The sequence below is a fragment of the Manacus vitellinus genome, unplaced genomic scaffold, assembly GCF_001715985.3.
Source record: "Manacus vitellinus isolate BGI_N305 unplaced genomic scaffold, ASM171598v3 scaffold_27_pilon, whole genome shotgun sequence".
In the NCBI taxonomy this organism is placed as follows: Eukaryota; Metazoa; Chordata; class Aves; order Passeriformes; family Pipridae; genus Manacus; species Manacus vitellinus.
The window spans coordinates 2648465-2669082 of NW_021940039.1; the positions used below are offsets into that span (position 1 = coordinate 2648465).

At 51.5% G+C, this 20618-nt stretch overlaps 2 protein-coding genes across 3 annotated transcripts in view; both read left to right on the forward strand.

Moving 5' to 3' along the window:
* Positions 1-9840, forward strand: part of LOC108642253 (G-protein-signaling modulator 1-like) — a 72642-nt gene extending 62802 nt beyond the window's left edge. Inside the window, exons 2-7 of the mRNA XM_029960565.1 lie at positions 719-940; positions 1429-1564; positions 1852-1994; positions 3180-3303; positions 9059-9185; positions 9743-9840. Coding sequence (XP_029816425.1) covers positions 720-940; positions 1429-1564; positions 1852-1994; positions 3180-3303; positions 9059-9185; positions 9743-9840 — 849 coding nt within the window. The 5' untranslated portion in view covers position 719. The remainder of the gene's footprint in view (positions 1-718; positions 941-1428; positions 1565-1851; positions 1995-3179; positions 3304-9058; positions 9186-9742) is intronic.
* A 1985-nt stretch (positions 9841-11825) lies between these two features.
* The window catches only part of LOC103760687 (G protein signaling modulator 1), a 34742-nt gene continuing 25949 nt past the window's right edge, over positions 11826-20618 (forward strand). The window contains exon 1 of one of the 2 annotated variants that reach the window (XM_018074355.2): positions 11826-11867. The gene's annotated coding sequence lies outside the window, so the exon portion shown is untranslated. Of the gene's footprint in view, positions 11868-16303; positions 16416-20618 lie in introns of those variants that run through there. The other variant, XM_018074354.2, reaches the window with a different exon arrangement.

The following is a 20618-nucleotide window of genomic DNA, read 5'->3' on the forward strand; positions in this document are numbered from 1 at the left end:
CTTGGTGGAGCTCTCAAAGGAGCACATTTCCTTTCTCTTGGAGCAGTATCACTGCTCACAAAGTGCTCCCCTCTGACAGCATGGTGTGTGCCATTGCCAAAGGTGTCAGAAATCCATGGGAGGAAAGCTGGCCTGAAGGCTAATGTGTGGAAAAAGCGACAGCAGGAGAGTTAATGAAAAGCAGACACCGAGCACTGGGAGCTGCTCAGCCAAGAAATTCTGCACAGTCCAGAGTTTTCTCTGCTATCCAATAAAAATGTGCTCCAATTTGGCTTCCCTCTCTGTTACCCCTGTGAAGGTGGTGCAGGAAGGTGGTGACTACCTGGGTATGTGGCTTCTGTGCCCTGCACCACCTGGAAGGAAAACAGATGCCATGTTACTTTTGTGATGATTCCATGTCTTGGAGCCAAGAGCCCTGAGTTTCTAATCCAGATTCCTGCTGGGAACCAGGGGACTCCCTTTGGCCTCTTGCAGGTGTGGTCTGTAAATCACAGAATCACAGAATGGTTTGGTTGAAAAGGACCTTAAAGACTGTCTTGTTCCAACTCCCTACCATGGGCAGGGGCACCTTCCCCGAGAAGGTGGAATCTGGATGCTCCTGTGTCTCGTGCCCAGGAGGAAATTAGTGTACAATGAAACAAACTTTGTAACCATCACAGGGCAGTGTGGGAGCACTGCAGTTGAACCCCTCCAGGAATGATGTCCTTGCTTTTTGCAGAATGGAGGCATCCTGCCTGGAACTGGCCCTGGAAGGAGAGCGCTTGTGCAAGGCTGGGGACTTCAAAGCTGGGGCAGCCTTCTTCGAAGCAGCAGTGCAGGTGGGGACTGAGGACCTGAAGACTCTCAGTGCCATCTACAGCCAGCTGGGCAATGCCTATTTCTACCTAAAGGAGTATTCCAAGGCCCTGGAGTACCATAAGCATGACCTGACCCTGGCCAGGTAAGTGAGTGAGCCCTGCCTTCATCCTCCCCAGACACAACCTTGAGCAAGGGCAACTTCTGTGGGGTCTGAACCCAGCAGCTTGAGGGGATCTGCCCAGAAATACACCCCCAAAAGTAGCCCTGAGGGTGATTGTCCTGTGGAGAACTCAGGGGGCAACGAGAACGGGTCAGCTCCCTTCAGAGCAGGGAGGTGAAGGAAGGGATGTGAGGAGAGTGATTGGAGCAAGAGCAGGGCAGTGTCCAGTTCTCCTGTCCCTAGGTGAGCACACCTGAAATCATTAGAGCAGCTCACCTGAGGCAGCAAAACAGGGAACAAGGATCTGTCTTCAGAACTGTGGGACCTGTGTGAAGTCTCCAGCCGGGGGTGTGTGCTGGGAGCTCCTGGATGTGGTGCAGGTACCACACAGCACTTGCTGCAGCTTGAATTCTGCTTCCAGCAGCTGGGGAATAAAAGTCTGTGAGCTCTTTAACACCCTCACCTTGTAGGACCATTGGGGACCGCATTGGAGAGGCCAAGGCAAGTGGCAACCTTGGGAATACCCTGAAAATACTCGGGCAGTTTGATGAAGCTGTGGTTTGTTGCCAGAGACACTTGGACATTTCTCAGGAGCAGGGAGACAAGGTAATTGGTTCGTGGCATCCAAGAGGAAATATTTCCTGGCTTTAAAAATAATCTGTCTGCTGGTCAGTAAATGTGATCTGGTGGAGGTGGGCTTTGGAAGGAGGTGGAGGGTAAAGCTCTCCCTCCTGGCTGCCAGCACTGCTCCCGTGGTGCTGGCAGTAACAGCTGCCAGGAGGGTGAAGATGGGGAGAGGAAAATGTGGGCTCCTGCTTTTGACCATCCCCGCCCAGCAGTGGAAAGGTCCATACTGGGATGTGAAGTGTCATATCTGTTCTTCCTCCTTTTAGGTAGGTGAAGCCAGAGCACTCTATAATATAGGAAATGTTTACCATGCCAAGGGAAAGCACTTATCGTGGAACATGGCCCAGGATCCAGGCTCCCTCCCTCAGGAAGTCAAGGAGACACTGCAGAAAGCTTCAGAATATTATGAGTAAGTATCCAAGCTTGGCCAGGCCTTTCTCCTGCAGGGAACAGGGCCCCTGAATGAGAATTTGCATGTTGAAATGAATTAGAAATATTCCCCTGAGATGCCAAGTTATGATGGCAAATTAATCTCAAGGAAGGTGTGGAAAGGACTACAAGCCTTCTATAAAATTTGAGCTAAAATTCATCCTGGCATTGCCTTGGCAAAACTCACTGTGGTTTGAATTATGATCGTGCGCTGAAGTTCAATAGTCTGTGTTGGGAAGCTGAACTGTTGGCTCCTGTAGCCCCTGCTGCTCTCTGCTGGCCTCCAGGAGGATGGATCCTTGTGTGTCTCCATCGCTGGGGCCACTCTGTCACCCAGGGGAAGAGTCCCTTTGAAGTCCTGCTTGTCCTTCTCAAGGGTCTGTACTTTATCTTGCTTGCAACATCCTTCCTTTTCCTAAATAATTTCAAAGATCCCTGTGATGTCCCACACGGGAAGGTTGTCACCAGGCTTTTGGGTTTATGTGTTTCTCCTTGTACTTCAGAGTTTTGCTTTTATGAGGCAGGTTTTTTAAGTAGGCTTTTTAAAAGAAGAGAGACAGGAGCTTACATCCGTCTCCTCATGTCTGAGGGTGTGATGGTGCCTATAAATAGCTCACCATTCTTCTTCCAAGCAGTGGTGCATGTAGCATAGCCAGTGGGTAAATCTGTGCCAGCTGTGAGTGCTCTGCCCTTCTCTGTGTGCTGTATGTGTAAAAGGGGAAAAACAAGGTAAAGAAGTGCTGGGAAGATCCCAAAGAAGAGCTCTGCCATGGGACTGTGGATTCTGCCCCTCTCCCCAGGTGTGTCCCTGTCCTGCTCCAGGTGATCTCCTTCCTCCTGTGCCCCTGGTTCTGCCCTGTGCAGTGGAGTGGCCATTTCTGGTTGAATGTGGGATCTCTCAGTGTGAGCACTGGGGTGCTTCCTGCACCAGCCACCAATTGCCTGAGGAGAGGGAGCAGCAGGGACTTGCACCCCTGGCTTGGCACGAGCTCCCAGAGCTGCCCTGGCACGGGTCACCAGACTCTCCTGCACCCAGCATAAGTGGTTGGGAGGGAATTACCTTCTCCAGGTTGGCTCTCCTTTCTTTCTGTGCAAGTTTCCTTGCTGTGTCCCCTGCAGAGCACTGGCTGTGTCTCACTGCACCTTCTGCTCTGGTGTCTTTCAGGAGAAACCTGTCCCTGGTGAAGGAGCTGGGGGACAGAGCTGCTCAGGGCCGTGCTTACGGCAACCTTGGCAACACCCAGTACTTACTTGGCAACTTCAGTGAAGCCATAGCCTTCCACAAGGAGGTAGGAGCCCTTTGCCTGCCTTCCTGGCCTCAGGGGCTGTGAGAGCAGCTTTCCTTCTCACCACATCCCACGGAGCACAGGGAGATGTTTCCTTCCAGCAGTTTTTCTCCCTCCTGTGTGAACCCAGTTGTAGTAACTCACACTGAGCAAATCTTACTCCAGTCCCCATCAGCACCTAATGAGCAGCTTGAGGGAAGGGTGCTGTTGGCTTGGAAACCGAAGGAGGTATCCAAGGGCAAATTGCAGCTGGGTCTAGCAAGGTTTTTTTCTGCTCTTAATTTGTCTCAGTCTAGATTTTAATAAATGCAAGCCATGAATTTAATTAAGCTGCTGAAAGAGCTGTTGATCAAGAATAAATGCTGCTTGTAGAACATAATAACTTTCTGTAAAGCTTTACAGGGGGGTGAGGTGACACAGTCCCTGCCCCAATTCAAATGCAATTTAACTTCTGTTTCAGTGAGTACCAGTTTCCTTGCAGTGGAACGTGCTCAGCCCCCTGGAAACTCAGCCCTGTCGCAGCAACTCTGGGTTTTTAAGTTCTGGGGGACAGCATGGGGATGGAACTTTTCCAAAGGCCTTTCCTGATGCTGAATTGCAAAAAACATCTCCGCAGAGTACTACAAGTAAGTGCTGGGGAGATCTTGACCTGTTCCTCTTCCCATGGGAATCTTGACCTGTTGCAGCGAATTCCTAAGCTCAGGGGGGCTGTGACAAGGAATCTGGAGGCCAGTGGCATGTGTGGGGGGTGATACATCCACCTCACAGGCATCAACTGCAGTGCAGCATGTGCCAAAGGGGGGACCTGCCAGCCAAAGGGGGAACTTCTCTGTCACCTTGCAGTGGCCAGGTCTCTTCATTCCCACCTCTGCCCTGCAGGAAAACGCTCCAGCTCTCCAGACAACTCAAAGACCAAGCAGTAGAAGCCCAGGCTTGCTACAGCCTTGGAAACACGTGCACGCTGCTTCAGGACTACGAAAGAGCAATCGAGTACCACCTAAAGCACCTGGTGATAGCACAGGAGCTGGGAGACAGGTAAAGAAGTGCCTCAGAGAAGGGGGTCTCTGCTGGGTGCAGAGCACTGACCCTTCCCTGACCCACTGTTCTCTGTTTCTGGGGTTAAATGGTGATGTGTGTTCTTGAAAGTCATTAGAAATCTCTCAAAACCCAAGCCTTGGTCCGGTCATCTGTCAGAAACGTGACATGATTGACACCTTTATCATGTCATTCAACCATGGAGGTTGTGCCCTTAATGCTGTGTCTGTGTGGGCTGAAATCTGTAACAAGAGGAACTTCACGAAAATGCATCGTGTTCAGTGCTTTGCCACGTGGCTACTGCTGTGTTGTTACCCCAGAATGGCCCCTCTAAAGCTCCCTCAAGTTCACAAATACTGTGTCTTCCTTAGAAACTGTGTGCTTAGGGCATAAATATGTACCACCTTGTCCTGTTGCTCTGGGTTAATGCTGGAAACTTCCACATAGAAACAAATGCTGTTCCACAGAGGATGTGGAGATGATGTATTTTGTTTCTCGTCCTCATCCCTCCTTATTTGGAGGCTTGGCCTCTTAGTTTAAAAAAAAAATAAATTAATACCATCTTTTATGAGGGGTTGGTTCCTTCTTGCTGGATACTCTGTGATCCTGAGCCCTTCTTGCAGCTGAAGTGACTTTCAGCATTTTGCTGAATTCTCTTGGAAGCTGGGTGTCCTCCACTAGATGGAGCAGGGACATCAGGATGGGAGAGCTGTGCCACCACCCGGGCAGTATCTGCTCAGAGAAGGTACAATCCCACCCGAGGGTGAATCATGCTGTGTGGGGGTGCAGGCCTGTGGGCTCCTGCGTTTCTGGGAACACACCCTATGAGCAGAAGGTATTGAACAGGGTGACAAGAAAAACGTTGAAATGCTGATCAACCCGCCCAAACCTCTGAAAAGGGAGTTGCAGTCATGCTGAACCTCCCCCCGCGCCCCCAGGTGCTTTTTTTATCCCTTCTCCCCCCACATCTGCTCGGTTGCAGAGCTGAGCAGGCTCTGGGGAGCAGGAGGCTCTGCCTGCTCCTGCAAACAGCTGCTGGACCTCCAGGGACACTGAGGTGTCCCCAGGCTTGGGGGTCAGGGCTGCACAGGGCAGGTTCCACACCCACCTGCTTTCCTGGGCTTCTGGAAACGAGAAGCAGTGCCCTGGAGACCTTGTGGAAACCAGTCAATGTTCACTTGGCTTTGGGGCAGTTCCAGTTGTGCCCCCTGGGCAATGCAGGGCTGGGACTCAGCTGAGGCTGTTGCCTGCCTGCAGCATTCTCTCCTTGCCATCTTCTTGCTAGTTTAGCTCTGGGCTCTTGTAGAACCAAAGGGCTGGATGTTGTGTTCCCTCTTGATGTGTTGTGTGTCTCTGGAGAGGAGCCCTTGTCGTGTGAGCTGGAAGCTGGGCAGGAGCTCTGGCTTCCCCTCTTGGGCTGGTGCTCACCAGTGAAGCCAAACCATCCTGGGCCCTTGCTACACTGCTTAGTTTTGTGTCACTGTGGGCATAGACCTGCTTCTGAGGCTGCTGTTCATCCCCAGCTCTTGCTGACCTCAGGAAGAGGAGTTTCAGATGTACAACACACTTCATCTTCCTTTGTAGAACCATTGTGTAGATGAAAGCATAGCAAGAAGCCTGGCTGTCAGTGCTCTCAGGAAGGCCCTGAAAGGGCTGCTGAGCTGCTGGGCTTTGCCCAGAGTTTCTGTGGTTGACAGTTTCCTGTTCTGCAGGGTGGGAGAAGGAAGAGCCTGCTGGAGTCTGGGAAATGCCTACGTCTCACTGGGGAGCCACGAACAGGCTTTGCACTTTGCAAGGAAACATCTTGAAATATCCCAAGAGGTAAGAGATGCTGGTTTAGATCAGAGGGAACCAGTCCCCTGTGGTGAGAGGAAGGTTATTTTATGCCACTAAGTTCTATTAATGTAGTTCTTCTCCTACTGTGACTGCTCTGGAAAACCCTTCTCTATGTGCTGTTCCAGTGGTGTCCTTAGGAACTGCAGAGCTTGGCAGGAAAACATTCTTTTGATGGGAGGCTCCCAGTCTTCCCCTTAATTGCAGCAAATGTCTTAGCTGTGCTTTGCTCTTAACCAATATTCCTGGGTGAGAAAGGACTTGGGCACCAGTTGTCTGCTCTGCTGGCCAAGGTGTTGTGCACTCAGGTGAAGGAACTCTGATACCTCTCGGTGTCCCATCTGTTAGTAAGTCCCCCCTTTCCTGACATTCTGACTGAGATGAACCAGATGTGTTCTGGCTGCATTTGCTGGTCAGTTAAACACGTGGAGAACACAAGGGCAGCTCCTGAGTGCTCTGTGTTCTACACTGCAGCAGAATGTGTGCCTGGGGAGCTGTTTCCTCTCAGTGGAGCTGGCAGGGAGTCCCAGCTGCCAGGTGGGAACTCCAGCAGTATCCTAATGCAATCCATGCTGTCACTGGGCACACACAGCCTGCAGCCACCCTGTGCCACTGCCACACCATTTGGGGTGTCGTGAGTGCAGCTCCCGTGGCTTTCACAGACCTGCTCACCCAGCTCGCTGCAGCTTTCCTGCTGCAAGAACACACCATGGTTTTGGGTGGCTCAGAAGTGCAGAAGGCAAGAATTCCATTGTTTGCTCCTTCCAGGGTGCTCAGGAAATTGGCCATGGCCTCTTTAGTCTTCCCCAGATGAAGAAATTGCCCTCTTGAAGCACTAATTGAAATCACCATATGTGAGTGAGCTGGGTGTTCTCCTGCCTGTCTGTTAGGTTGGCGAAATCTCAGAGTAGGGCTGACACAGCAGCCTAATTACAGATTTAATTATACTTATCAGACACACAGAAGAAATACTGTTCTTTTGGCCCTGTACATTTTAGGACAAATTAACTTTTCCAGCTCTGTTCTGCTCGGGCTGTGGCAGTGTGGGCTGAGCTCTGGAGCTGGACTCTGCTCGTCAGAGTGAAATGCAGCTGAGGAACAATGGGAGGACAAGCAGTGCTGGTCCTGGGGCCTTTGGGGCTTGAGGGGAATCCCACCAGAGTGGGTTCTCATTCCAGGGTGCTGGCTGTGACCACAGGCCATATCAGGAGTAGGTTCCTCATGGCAGGTGGCTGATAAAGTCCCCTCCATCATTAATTACAGAGCAGAGTCTGTCCCTTTGAGGAGAACTTGCATTGGCTTCTAGCAGTGGTTCTGTTAAAGCTGATGTTTTAGCTTAGTCTTGGAAATGAGTGAGCTGCTTGTGCTGGTGCAACCAACAGTTTGCTCAGGAGAAACCTTGTGAAATTAAACCTTTTCACACCAATGTTTGTAACTCACTTCTCCATCACTTTTTCCCTTTCCCCTCCACCAAAAATCTAACAGTGACATTTGAATCCAAATGAAATCTGCTCAGGGTAACCACACTGGAAGCTGCTGCAGGATGGTTGGGGTTACTGACAAAATTCCTCTGAAACAGCTGGAATAAAGGATGTGTACTTAAAAACCTTGGAAGCTGCCCCAGCTCTCAGACACTGCTCTGGGATACCTTTGCCATCTCTAAGTGTGGCAGGAGGCTCCTGGGAAGCTGAGGGCAGAAAACAGGGCTCTGCTGTGGTGTGTTGTGTGGTAGGTCATGCTCAGGATCATTGTCCTGCCAGTCTGTTCCTGGGTTGTTAATAGGGCTTTGGAGATGATCTGGAATGAGTGGAAGTCAGGGAAGCATTTAATAGAGCATCAAGGACTGTAAGACCTAACCAGGACATAGTAATTTCTCTGGAGATGATGTCAACAGCAAATCTCCTGTAATTGGCAGGGGGATTTATGGCTGATGATAAGCCCTTTGATCTGCCTCCCTTTACTGGCGCTTGGGGCTTTGTCATAAATAATGTGGGGATTTATGATTTTGTTCCAGGACGGCTCCCGCTGCCGTCTATCGCACAGGGCCACAAAAGAGCTGTTGCCAGGCATTTAACAGGGAATTGGGCCTCTCCAGGGGAACAGCCAAGGTCTTCCTCTGTCACAGAGGCTGCTCTTGCTCTGAAGATTAGAGGCTGTTTCTGGGTGACCTCTCTGTGTTCTCTGGTGATGTGCAGCACCAGAATTTTGTCGTTCAGTTGAACTTTGAGGAGGACCCAGTGTCATGTCCCTGTTTAAGCAGCAGGAGCAGTTGGACAGAGCTCTTGTACCGTCAGCTTCCTTGGCCTCAGGCCAGCGAGAGGTGGAAATTTGGGTAAAATGTGGACTCCAAAAGACTTTTGGAGTCTTGTGTGGGTAGATCACTAGGAACAACTCAAAGTTGTATGGATCTGAGCCAGGAGAGAAAGGCTTTCGGAGCATCTGAGCCCTGGTGTGACACTGCTCACGTGGCTGATGGCAGTGCAGTGTCTGGTGCTCAGTAACCATGGAAATACTTGAGGAAGGGGGCTGAGATTTCCAGGGCTCTCTGCCAAGCCATGTGTGGCTGCAGGACGGACCAGACATGCAGATTTAACTGTGGCTCAGTTCTGTGGCAGTGGGCGAGCTGAGCCCTCTCTGAACTCCACAGAACTGTGTTTTAGGGTGCAGCACAGCACACACAGATCCCGTCCCAAACTATCACCGAGGAATAGTTTCAGAGAGCTCCTTTGGGGCTGAAAGCTGGGCTGTGTGGTCTCTCAGGGTGTCTCCAAGCTCTCTTCTGGCTGGTTCTGCGTCTGCTTTGAGATGGGACTGGCAAACCCCTTGCTGGGGGCTGTTTGCTTGGAGCACATGCCTTTAACCAGCTGCCCTGTTGGTGTTCCCACTGCAGATCGGGGACCGGAGCGGGGAGCTGACGGCACAGGTGAACATGGCCCAGCTCAGGTCAGCCCTTGGCCTGGGCCCTGGGGATGAGGACATGGGTGCAGCTCGTCACTATGCTGGCTATGAAGCACAAGGTGAGTTCCTGGGCTTTTGGTGGCACTGGAAGGTCTCTGGAAGGACGTGGTGTGGGGAGGGGGAGGCGTTTGCGAGCGGGCAGGAAATACAAGTGCCTTCAAAGGAAAGGAGGTTGTGATGTGTTTGCTCTGTGCTTTCCATAACCTGCAAGGGCAGGGAAGGATCACCCCAAAAAAAGGGCACAGAATGAGTTAATGGAATTAATCTGCATTGGGAATAAAATTCCCCGTGCCATGCAACAAATCGGCTTTTGTATCTTTTAAAGCTCTGCAGGGCCCTTTTAACTGATTTGACTGATACCACAGGCTTTCAGAAGTGACTGGCAGGGATTTTTGGCTGCTCTTGTTCTCATTAGCACCCAAGAAGAAGCCTAGGGTAGGGGCTGAAGGCAGGTTGGGAGCATCAGTCCACTGGGTGACATCTCACCCTTGGGACACCTGCAGTGATGCTGAACCTGGAGACAAGAAGTGGCAAGACATGGTCACAGCAGACAGAATGACTTTGCTCAGGGCACTGGACACTGGGTCATTCTGCCTCTGCTGCTGTGTGTCCCCAGCTCAAGGAATGTCCTGGAAGTGCCCACTGCAGACCCTGGTGGGTGCCTGGCACGGGCACTGCCAGCTGGCCGCTCTGTGCTGCGGGCAGACTTGTTAATTCACACAGCCCCAGCCGCGTCCCGGGAGGTGCCGGCTGATTAAATATGACCTTGTTAGCACAGACACGCTTTCCCAGGTGGACTGTTCCCTTTCCTGGTGGTAGAGCTGACGTGGAGAGGGTGATGCTTGGGCTGAGGCTCTGGGAGGGAAAGGCTGGCTGTGCGTGTTTGCTCTCGGTATCGATCTCAAAGGTGTCATTGGCCACGTCAGTGCTGAGGCTTTTTCTGGGAAATCAAACATGGTGAGGGAGCCAGTGTGTGTCCTGCCATGCCCCATTGGAGCTGAGCTGTTGCCTCAAAGGCCGTGGGGGCCACAACAGCTGCCCCAGCCTCCTTTTGCACGTCAGCTCATCCTCGTAACTCCTGGAAAACGCATTAGCCGGAGCCTTCCTCTCATTCCTGACATCTCCTTAGGGGCTTCCCTTTTGGCAAGTTACTTGGTTGTGAAAGGGGAACAGGAAATGAACCTTGATGTTGGTCAGAGGGAAGGGTGGTGGAATTGGGCTGATGGGGTGCCAGGTCCCTTGGGCTGGGAGCAGGAGGGTGCAGGAGGAGGGCAGTGCCAAGGGCATGAGAGCACTGGGTGCTGAGACGTTTTTGGATGGGGGTGTGAGCCTGTTGTGTGGAAGAGCTGTGGTGGAAAGGGTCCAGCCAGGTTCATCTGGGAGAGGGGCTCTGCAGCTCTGACCATATTGCACAGCCAGGAGTGCACAGCCTTTTCTTAGGTGGAAAAAATAGAGCAGGGGGGTCTCTGCTCTCTTAACATGCTCCCCGTTGACTCTGGGCTTGGATGTCACCTGCTGTGGACTGGCCTGGTGTCCCAGTGTGAGGACGGTGCACTGTGGGGGTCAGGGAGGGTCTTGGTCTGAGCAGAGCCCTTCATGGGGAGAGCTGAGCCTGGTGTGTGGCAGTGTCCCCCATGGGGGTGGTGACAAAGCCCCACCACCCACATCTCCCAGCAGGAGACTTGGAGTGGGTGGCACTGAAGGGTTGGGGTTTTTCCTGGTCAGTCACGGGCTTAACCCCAAGGGTGAGGCAGGGCAAGGCAGAGCCAGCATGGAGCTCCAGTGATCCAGATGTGCTGTGCTAACATCTGGAGCCAACAGTGATGTTCCTCAGGCTGAGGCAGAGCCGTGCAGGTCTGTGTGAGATCGCTGGAGGATGGGAAAGGGGCTGAGCAGCTGCAGGCAGAGTTCTGGAGGTTGCAGTGACCTCGTTAATCTGTGGTGCTGCTGCTCACATTCCCAAGGCTGAGGCCGTTTGTCAACAGAAGGACAAAGTGTTCTTGGGAGGAAAAGCAGTAGATGACTGGGGCTTGCAGGGGAGAGAGAGGGAGGGGTCTGGCAGAGCAGGGCTTCCCCTCGCTGGGTCCTGGGAACCTGCTGGGGAGGTGAAAGCCAGCTGCCTCTGTGTTTGTGGGCTGGGGCTGTGCAGCATCATCCTGCCACAGGAAGGGAGTGTGGGAACACCTCACTAAGCACTGGGTGCTTTTACAGACACATCTCAGGTGGGAAAAGTGCTATCCCTGTCACATGGAGGTTTGGAGAGAGGATGGGTGTGCAGCACAGCCTGTGGAGAGGAGCCTGGCTCTCTTAGCTTTTATCCTGGCTTCAGCTCTCTTACTCTGAAATCCTGTGGAGGATGAGAGGCCACCAGTGTGTCTGAGCCCTTAAGAGAGGGGAGAGGCATTTAATGCCTGCCAGAAATTTTGGTACCCTCCTGTGCACCTATTAAATGATTAGAAAAGCGTAATTATTTATATTATTAATAGCAGCAATTTACAGCAAGAGGAACATCTGGTTCTGTAATAGGAAGCAGGTGAGAGAGTCGAGATTCAAGTTGACTTCTGAACCAGCCGTGCCTTTTGATGTCGACAAATCTCATGGTCAGGAGAGCTTTGCATTTTTTTTTCCCCTTCAGGTTCTTTTCCCTGCTTAAGGTTATAAAAGAGCTGCATATTCCTAAGGATGCTAAAATCATCTGATAAGGCAGGCCTGTTATAAAACACATTAATTTCATCAAGCAGGTAGAGTAAAGGCTGAGAAACCCTGAGCCAGACTCTCACTGTGATGTCCTTCCCAGGTTACATCTGCTTCTGGGTCTTGGGCATTGCCCTTCACGGGGGGCCTGGGGGTGGAAGGAGTGTCTGATGTTTTCTTCTGTTGTTTTGGCTCCTCTTGCTGAACACTTTGTGATTTTAATTAATATTCTGAGCGTATTTGGACGTCAGAAGACAAAGCTGGAGGCCAGGGGAGTGGGGCAGTGCTGCAGAAGTCTTGTGAAAGCAACGACCTTGTTGAGAAACGCAAACACAGAGAGCTTAAAGCAACAAACTGAAGGAAGCTGGAGAGTAGCTGAACCATGAAGTAAATAAACAGAGGTTGGGTTTGTTTCTGCAAACAACCAAAAATGTGTCCCTGAAAAATGATCTTGTCCTCTTTCACACACTGCAAGTTAAGAATTGAGTAGTGGTTGGCTTTGTCTTCGGGAGAGAAGTGAAGGGGCCTTGCTGTGGCCCCAGGGAGTTGTTTTGTAGGGTGAAGGCAACCAGGACAAGAAGCAGTGCTGGGAGATGTCCTGGGGTGCAAACAGCCAGCCCTATTCCCAGGATAGCCCTGATGTCCCCTTCCCTGGCTGCCCTTTTCCAGGTCACTTGGGCTGGGCTGAGGCTGTAGCTCAGCTGTGCCCAGGGCTCTGTGGGTCGCAGGGGATTGGGAGCACTGAGCTGAGCCCTTCCCAGTCCCAGCCTGGAGGCAGTGCCTGCTGGGCTGGCCCTGGGTGGGTAGATCTCTGGTGCACGTTGCAGCATTGCCCTCTTCACTTCCCTGGTGCCAGCTCTCCCCTTTGGGTGCTGGCACCAGCCAGGACATCCTGCCAGCTGGGAGAGGAGCACAGGACCAGGGATCACCCACCCCCCCAGGGCTGCAGGCGCTGGCAGAAGGCGGGGAGGAGCCCAGGCCAGCCCTGGTGCCCCTCCAAAGTGAAAACTCACTCTGGGCTGCTTTTCTTTTGCTTTCAGCAGCACGTCAGCCTCAGCCATCATCTCTGCTGGCAGCAGCAGTGTCAGGAGACACCAAGCAACACCTCTCCTGGCAGCTGGGTGTAGGTGGGGAGGGATGCAGGTGTTCCAGGAGGCGTTGGCATGTGGATGCTTTCAGAGCGCTGTGAGCTGGCTCCTGGCACGGTTTCTGTGCTGTTTGCAGTACACAGATACCTCTGCCCCGCCGTGCCCAAGAGCTCTGAGGGCAGGGAAGGACTCGGCCTGACTTCCCCCACCCTCTGCTCATCTTCTGCACGAGGCTGCTCCGCTGGTTCAGTGCTCAGGAGGCTCCGTGCTGGGTGCTCTCACCCCTGCACGAGGCAGATGTGTTTGTGTGCAGTGGCAGCTGAGCCCAGGTGGGCATGAAATCCCACTCCTTCCTCAGCAGTGATCAGCTCTGTGGGGCTTTGACTGTGGGGCTTTGCATCCTCGATGCAGTTTTGGGTTTGCCTCTTCACAGGAATCTTTGAACCCTCGGATCAATCAGACAGGGGGAGAAGAAAACCTGCTTTTATGTTTTCCAGCCTGTTTGGTTTTGTTTGTTTGCTTGCTTTAAATATCTTTGAAGTACCTAAGAGGTGTTTAGGGATGAAACAGGCAGGATTGACCATCCCTCTGCTGACGCAGGCAGGGAGGTGGTGCTGCTGTACCCCCTGCCAGCCCGTGCCTGGGGCAGGGATGCTGCCCAGGAACAGGGATGTTCCTCCTCCGTGGTTTGCTCAACCCTCCTGCGGAAAACTGACTGTCAGCTGAGAGATGTGGCTGTCTGAGACCAGCATCTTGCTGACAGTGGGACAGCCCTGCTCCCTCAGGCTGTGATTTCACTGTCTAGGAAGCATTTGGCTTCCTCTGAGCAGAGGAGTGCGGGGTCACATCCCTAACGGCTTCAGCATGGAACCTGCCCCGTCCCTACCAGTCACACCGAGTGAGGGTAGCAATTCAAATTGCTTAAAATTAAATATCCTCAACTCCATTTGATTTTTTTTTTTTTTCCCAGGAGCTGATGGGCTGCAGCTCAGCCTTTTTTCATTGTGAAAATGAAAGCCCGAGGCCGTGCTGGTTAATTGGACCTGCTTGTGCGGGGGTTTGATGGATGAGGGTGTTGACAAGCTTTTGGCCAAGTGGAAGGCAAGGATGCAAGGTGGTCTGGTTGCTTTATTGGGCTCTGACAGAGGAGAGCTGGAGCAAATGTTCCCATGTGCCTGCAGGAAGGGGTCCTAAAGACCTGTGTCTGTGGTGGGAATGCTGCTTCCATGGAGTGAAAATTTAGGACTTCTGAAGGATGCCTCTTCATTATCTTCATAATGAGTTTTTTCTAAGTCTGAGTAACCTCTGCTGTTACAGCTGTTAAATCATTCCAGCAGCGCTGATGGGGGGGGGATGAACCTCTGAGTCATTTGGATTTAAACTGAGTAATTTAGCACTCACTAAAGCCCCAGTATTGGCTTTAGGAAGTTCCAAAATATCCTTTTCAAAGTGTTAAGAAATATTTAGTGTTCTTCCCTCATCTTGCTGTGTATATGAGCCTCCTTCCCTGCATCCATGTAAAATACAGGAGTTCTTGGCTCACAGCAGAGGAAATGCTCCAGGACCTGAGGAGAAGATATTATGCCAGTGAAACTCAGGTGTTTGTTTGATCTTGATGCCAGGGGACACAGCAAGTGCTGGAAGGGAGGATGAGGAAGAGGCCAGTTCTTGAAGCCTGTGGCAGAGAAGGCACAACGTGGCTTTTGGCAAAGCCATCCACTAAATCAAGGGATCTCTTGTTGTGGGGAGAGAGAACTTCTTCGAAATTATCAGTTCTGGGAAGGCTGAAGTTCCCTTTGGCTGCTGTTCCAGACTCCAGCAGCCATCCCAGCTCTGGTGTGTGCTGTCTGGTTCCCAAAGGCACTTTCCACAGACAATTTCCTTTGGTAGCTGGTGTGTAGGAAATGCCAATGGTTATGATGCTCTTTTGTCCAGCAGGACAGTCTTGCCATCAGGAACAAGATGCCTCTGCTTGATATATTTTTTTTTATGCAGCACAGAGGAAGAAAGGAGAAGAAGAAAGTTCTTTTTCTCGCCCAGTTAGAATTACTTTTTCTCTCTTAAAGGTTTTTGTATGGATGACCATGGTCTGCTTTGGGACTTCACTGAGCAAGGCAAGGCCAGACCCTCAAAATGAATCACAGTGATCTCTTGACTTACCTCAGGAACCATCCTCCCTCACCTGGCAGGGAAAAGCACTCAGACAACTGACCTTTGCTTACAGAAACGCCTGGCAGCTTGTAGGGACAGAGCTCACGGATTCCCAGCCCAGCGTGGGCAGTCGTGTTCCAATAGCTGGGAAGTGCCTGGCTGGTGGGAGCTGCTGACTGATCCCAACAGCATCCAGGAGGAGGGATCAAGTGCAGTCCCCCTCTTTTTAGAGGATTTTGCTGGGGGTGTTTGGCTGCAAAGCTGACATGTGGTTGCTGTTTCTCTGCCCTCCCTGAGTCAGTCTGGAGGACACGGCATGTCCTTGGGCCTGTCTGGCTGCTGGAGATGTTGCCCCTGTTAATTACTGTCACTCTCTTGCTCAAACTCGGTTTCTTTTTGATCTCTGCTTGTTCCACACAAGCTGATAATGGAAGATGGGAGGTCATGAGGCTCTGCTGAATCCTGGCAGAGAAAATCCTGCCCTCAGAAGAGAGCCAGGTGCTCCTGCCAAGTCTATCACACTGCTCCTGAGTTAGCCCTGGGGTTACATGTCTCCTCCCAGCCTGCTCCACCCACTTCATCTTATCTCCCAAAAGATCCTCCTGTCCCCACAGCTGTTAATCAATTAAGCAGACGATTGCCTGGGGTTAGAGGAGGCTGTGCCTGACATGGCTCAAGCTTCCCACAAGCTCCCAGGCTCGGATTTGACGGTGAGGTGTTGCATAATTGGGTGCTCTGTGTTTTCTGCAAATACACCCCAAAATACTTCATTCTTTGACCCAAATTACCAATGCTTTGTTTGCAAATAGGCCTTATTCCTTCTGTGGTTAGAGATAAGCCAATGCCCACTGCATGTTTGGAAAACTGAAATCAAAGACATGCCCAACATCACAGGACTTAGTGTTGTAAGGCTACAAGTAACATCACCTTGTACTCAAAGATTGCAGCTTTCCTGCACTGGGTTTGCTTCCACTGGGGGAAATAAATAGGAAATAAGAAAAAATAAATATCTCCCTTGTGCCATCTTTATCCCCAAGGAGGATTCTTGCTCCAAGCCTTATCTCTTCCATGTGAATGTGAAGGCTCCAGAGCGTCTCCTTATTCCCTGTCCCCACCTGAGAAGCCTCTGGGGTAGCTGCTCACCCTGAGTGCAGTCAGCAAACGCCCCAGGGCTCCTGGGTGCCATTTAGATGTGCAGTATTGCTGTTATTTCAGTTATTTTCAGCCAGTTGCTCAGCTGTCAGACTGGATTCTGGAGATGCAGAACTTGGGTGACACGTACACAGAGCATCTTCTGCCAAGTCAGCCAGACGAGCATCTTGATTCAAAAGGAGCTTCTCTTTGTTACCACATACTGTATGTAGCTTCTTTAAAGGAACAGTTTTGCCACGGGGGGGAAAAAACTGCAAGATTCTTATTCTGGAGCAGGTTTTTGCAGAGCTCAGGGGCTGTCTGGGAGGTTGGTATTTGCTCAGCTTGTGCTCCGTGTGCCAACGGGTTCAGCTCGTCAGAGCAAACGTGCAGGAGCCCGATCTTCCCAGCAACAGATGGATCATTCCTCTCCTTGTGGCTCCCAGTTCTGCCATGGAGAGCTGATGGAGGAGCTTGCATGGGCCCAGAGCGTTCCTGAGGAATGATGTGACATCATGTTGAAAACAACCTCCCCACATCTTCCCCTTTATTTTCACGTGGACTCTCCTTTCTGTTGTAAGCTCTGACTCTTTCTTGACTTTTGTCTGGACTATGTAGCCAGAAAACTCCTCAAATAACTGATGGGGTTATTTACACTGTGCCCTCTGGCTGTATCCTCACAGAAGGGCCCAGAGCTGTCAGGATTCCCTGCTCCTTTCCTGGCTGCAGGATGGGGGTAAGCAGATGGTCCTTCTTGGGACGGGCACACAGCAGCTTGGCGCCAGCATTTTATGGCACAGTCATCGTAAATAACTGATATATTTGCTTTCTCTATTTAGAGAAAAGTATTGTTCTATCCCAGTAACAACTGGGAAAACAAATGCCACCATTTATCAGGCGAGTGCTGACAATAATAGAGGTCAAGTGGATTTATAGTGCCAGAACCCATTATGTGTTTGAAGACTAATTAAAGCCTTAAATGAGATGCTTGTCCTACAGGAGGCTGATTTTTTTTTTTCCTTATTTCTTTGCTTGCTGCTGTGCTTGATTCCCCCCTCCCCCTTTCCTCTTTAAGAGCTTTGCTGTAATAATGGAGCAGGAGCTTGACAGAGCTCCCCTGATTAGATGTCAGCAGCGTATGATTTGAGGTGCTCCGCGAGCGCTGGGATCACTGGACCGTATCTCCACTGTCACTCCTGAGCTTGGGAGGGTTTCCAGACCAGTATTCCACCCCAAACAACTGGCTAGCTGGTCTGATTTGATTATATTGAACAATATTTAGAGTTGTCTGCCAGAATCAAGGTTTGGGTCTGTACAAACCGGGGGAGGCACCATCCAGGGCTGGAAGAACTCACCCCAAAGACAAGTCAGTATCTTGGTTAATACAGATACAGAGAGAAATGACCTTTTCATGAAAATACAGCAGGAGCTTATGGCAGATTTGTGGTCTTTGGGGGGTGCAAAGCCTGTGCTCTGTGGGGTAACCACTGAGCTGTGTGTGCAGCTCACCCGGGAGCACGGGAGGCAGTGGGGGGCTGATTTGGCTGTACAACCTTTCCCTGTTGGTCTCCTGTGGGGTCCTCTGTCAGGTCTAATTGTGCTTCCTGTGGTGCAGCCACCCCGAGGGGTACAGCGTGTTCCTGGCCTGCAAATAGAACTGTCGCTCGATCCGCGGCGGGGGGGCCTCGCTTCCCCTCCATCCAGGAGGGAGTAGGCAGCTCTCAGAGCTGCTGGAGATGGGGGAGAGCCTTGGAGTTATCAAAGCACATGTCAACTTGATGAGAGCTCCTGGCAGGGCTCCCTGAGTCGCTGCTACACATGTTCTGCTCGATCTTGTCAGCTGAAATCCCGTTGGATATGGAGCCTGTCCATGGAGGAGCAAAACTCTGCCTGCACTGTGTGCCCAGCTTTGTCCTACCGCACGTTCCCATGGGATGATCCCATCACCGACCTCTGATAAAACTTCCTTGTGTTTTCTGTGGCTGCATCTCACTTTGTAGTGAGGTACTGCTGGAGACTTTTTGCCATGTGAGCATCCAGGAGTTGGACTTGATCCCTGTGGACTCCTCCAGCTCAGGATATTGATATTGTGATTTCTTCTCTAATTGCACCCTGAAAACCGAGGACTTGCCTGTCCTGGTACAGGAATAGAGCTCTTCCTTCTGGAGACCATAGTGATCCTGCCCTCCCAGACAGTGTGGAGCTGGTGACAGATTCCAAGGATAGGAGAAAAATGGGTGGAAGGTTCTGTGCCTGCTGTGTGTACCATGGCAGTGTTCTGGTTTAGCCTCTCCCTCAGGCACACAGGGTCCATGTAGCTCTACCCTGAGGAGCTTAGGAAGCCCAAGGAGATCAGGGAGGGTTCACTCCCAAACCAGGTCATCACAGGTAGCACAAGGATGTGCAGAGGGGCCATCCCCATCTCTGCAGGTGGGGAAGAAAGATGGAGCTAGGTTGATATCTGACCTGGACATGTTGGGTTAATGTCCCAAAGATAGGAGAACAGATAGCATTTGTGAGATGGGAGGATGTGAGGGAAGCCAGGATGTCTCCTGCACGCAGGCAAGCACACGAGCATCACCCTCTGCTCTGTTGCAGTGAACTTCCCCCTCCCTGGAGTCTGTTGCTCCCTTTGAAGGAGGGAGGTGGCTCCTTCATCAGGTTTTTAAATACAAGAACGTGAAAACCGTTAAACTCACCTCAGGAAACAAACTGCAAAAGCAGAAAGTTAAAAAAAAAAAAAACCCCTTGGTTCCTGGTGATGCTGAGATCATGGGTGGGGGAGGAAGAGATTTTGAAAAAAAATATTTAAAAAAGGAACAACACCCCTGAGCGGTGAAAGGAACAACATCCAAGGAGCTGCAGGAAAACAGGGCATGAATGCAGCCAGTCAGGAGTGTTGCTCAGCTGATGTTCACAAGAAGGTTTCAGCTTGCTCTGTTAGAGACCTCAGCAAACCTTCGAGACAGAGAGAGCATTTAGAAATGCCCCTGAGGTTTTCCGTTACTCTGCAGCAGCCTTGGTAAACATGCCAATAAATGCTGGAGAGACAGGAAAAAACCTTCCAGAGGAACAGACCCGAGTTTTCAGCTGCTCAGTCCTTCGCATCCACGGCTGCTGGTGATCGGCACTGGGGAGAAAGAGGCAGAGTTCAGCTTCTGCTGAATATTGAGTGGTGCTGCAGGTATTGCTGGGAAAAACAGCTTGGAGGAGGCTGAAAGTTACTCCTGGAGCCATCTGAGGGAATGTCCTGGTTGGAGACAGAAAGTTAATGGGACTCCTGTCGTGGGGCGCTTGTGAGTATGGAAACCTCTCTGCTCTCCTGTGTGGAGTAAAGGGGAGAAACTACCTGTGTTGATCCAATTTCTGGTGGCCCTGAGGGACAGGTACCCTCTTATTCCCTCCTGCTGCTTGTTTTAATGCTGCTCCTCAGCTCACGGTGAGGGGGGTGACGTTCAGCCCCGGCACTGGTTGTGTTTTCTCCTGGAAGAAACAACCAAGTTGGGTGGCTCTGGAGTTGTTTGTAACTCCAGACTTCTTCTTCTCTTGGCTCAACTGTGTGTAAACCCCACAGGGTAGAAGAGAGCCACCAGCATCCAAACAAGTGAAAAAGACAAGTTGTTCTGCTGGGGGAGTCTCAGCTGACTCTATTAAATTAACAATGGGGAGGGCAGGTCTCAGCTCGGAGATTAATGGCTGCTGGCCAGCAGTTCAGAGCTGTTGGAAAGGCACAAAAGCACCTGAGGACGGAGGTGTGTAATTAATGACTCTTTAGACAGCTGGAAATGATGTGTGTTTATCTAATGGGACACACTTTGCTGCTTTCTTGCTTTCCTGGAAGTGGCTGTTAAAAGCTGTGACGCACGTTCGCTCCCAGGGGGCTGGTCTGGCCTCCTGGGCGTCGCTCTGAGACCCAAACGTGCCTCTGATCAGGTGTTTGGGGATGACTTTCACTCCAGACCCACCTTGCTGCTCCACAGGTGAGGCTGTGGGTTGTTCTGAGAGCCATGAGCAGCAACAGCAGTGTCCAGAATGTCGTGGTGTGTAACTGGGAGCCACTGGGAACAACCCATCTCTGCCTTCCCCTCGCTGAGCTCCTGCCTGACCAGCATGGCAGCAGCCAGAAGCCCTTCACCCATTTGGCAGCTGCCCTGCTGCCTCACAGGGAGCTTTCTTCATGGAAAGGGTGCTCAGGCGTTGGAAGGGGCTGCCCAGGCAGGTGGTGGAGTCCCCATCCCTGGAGGTGTCCAAGGAACAACTGGACGTGGCACTCAGTGCTCTGGGCTGGGGGACAAGGTGGGGATCAGGCACAGGTTGAACTTGATCTTAGAGGGTTTTTCCAACCTAAACGTTCTGAGCTGCTGCCAGTTGAGCAACTGGCTTTGTACTGGGGAGGAGGGTGAAGTTTGATAGAAATGACACTGCTCA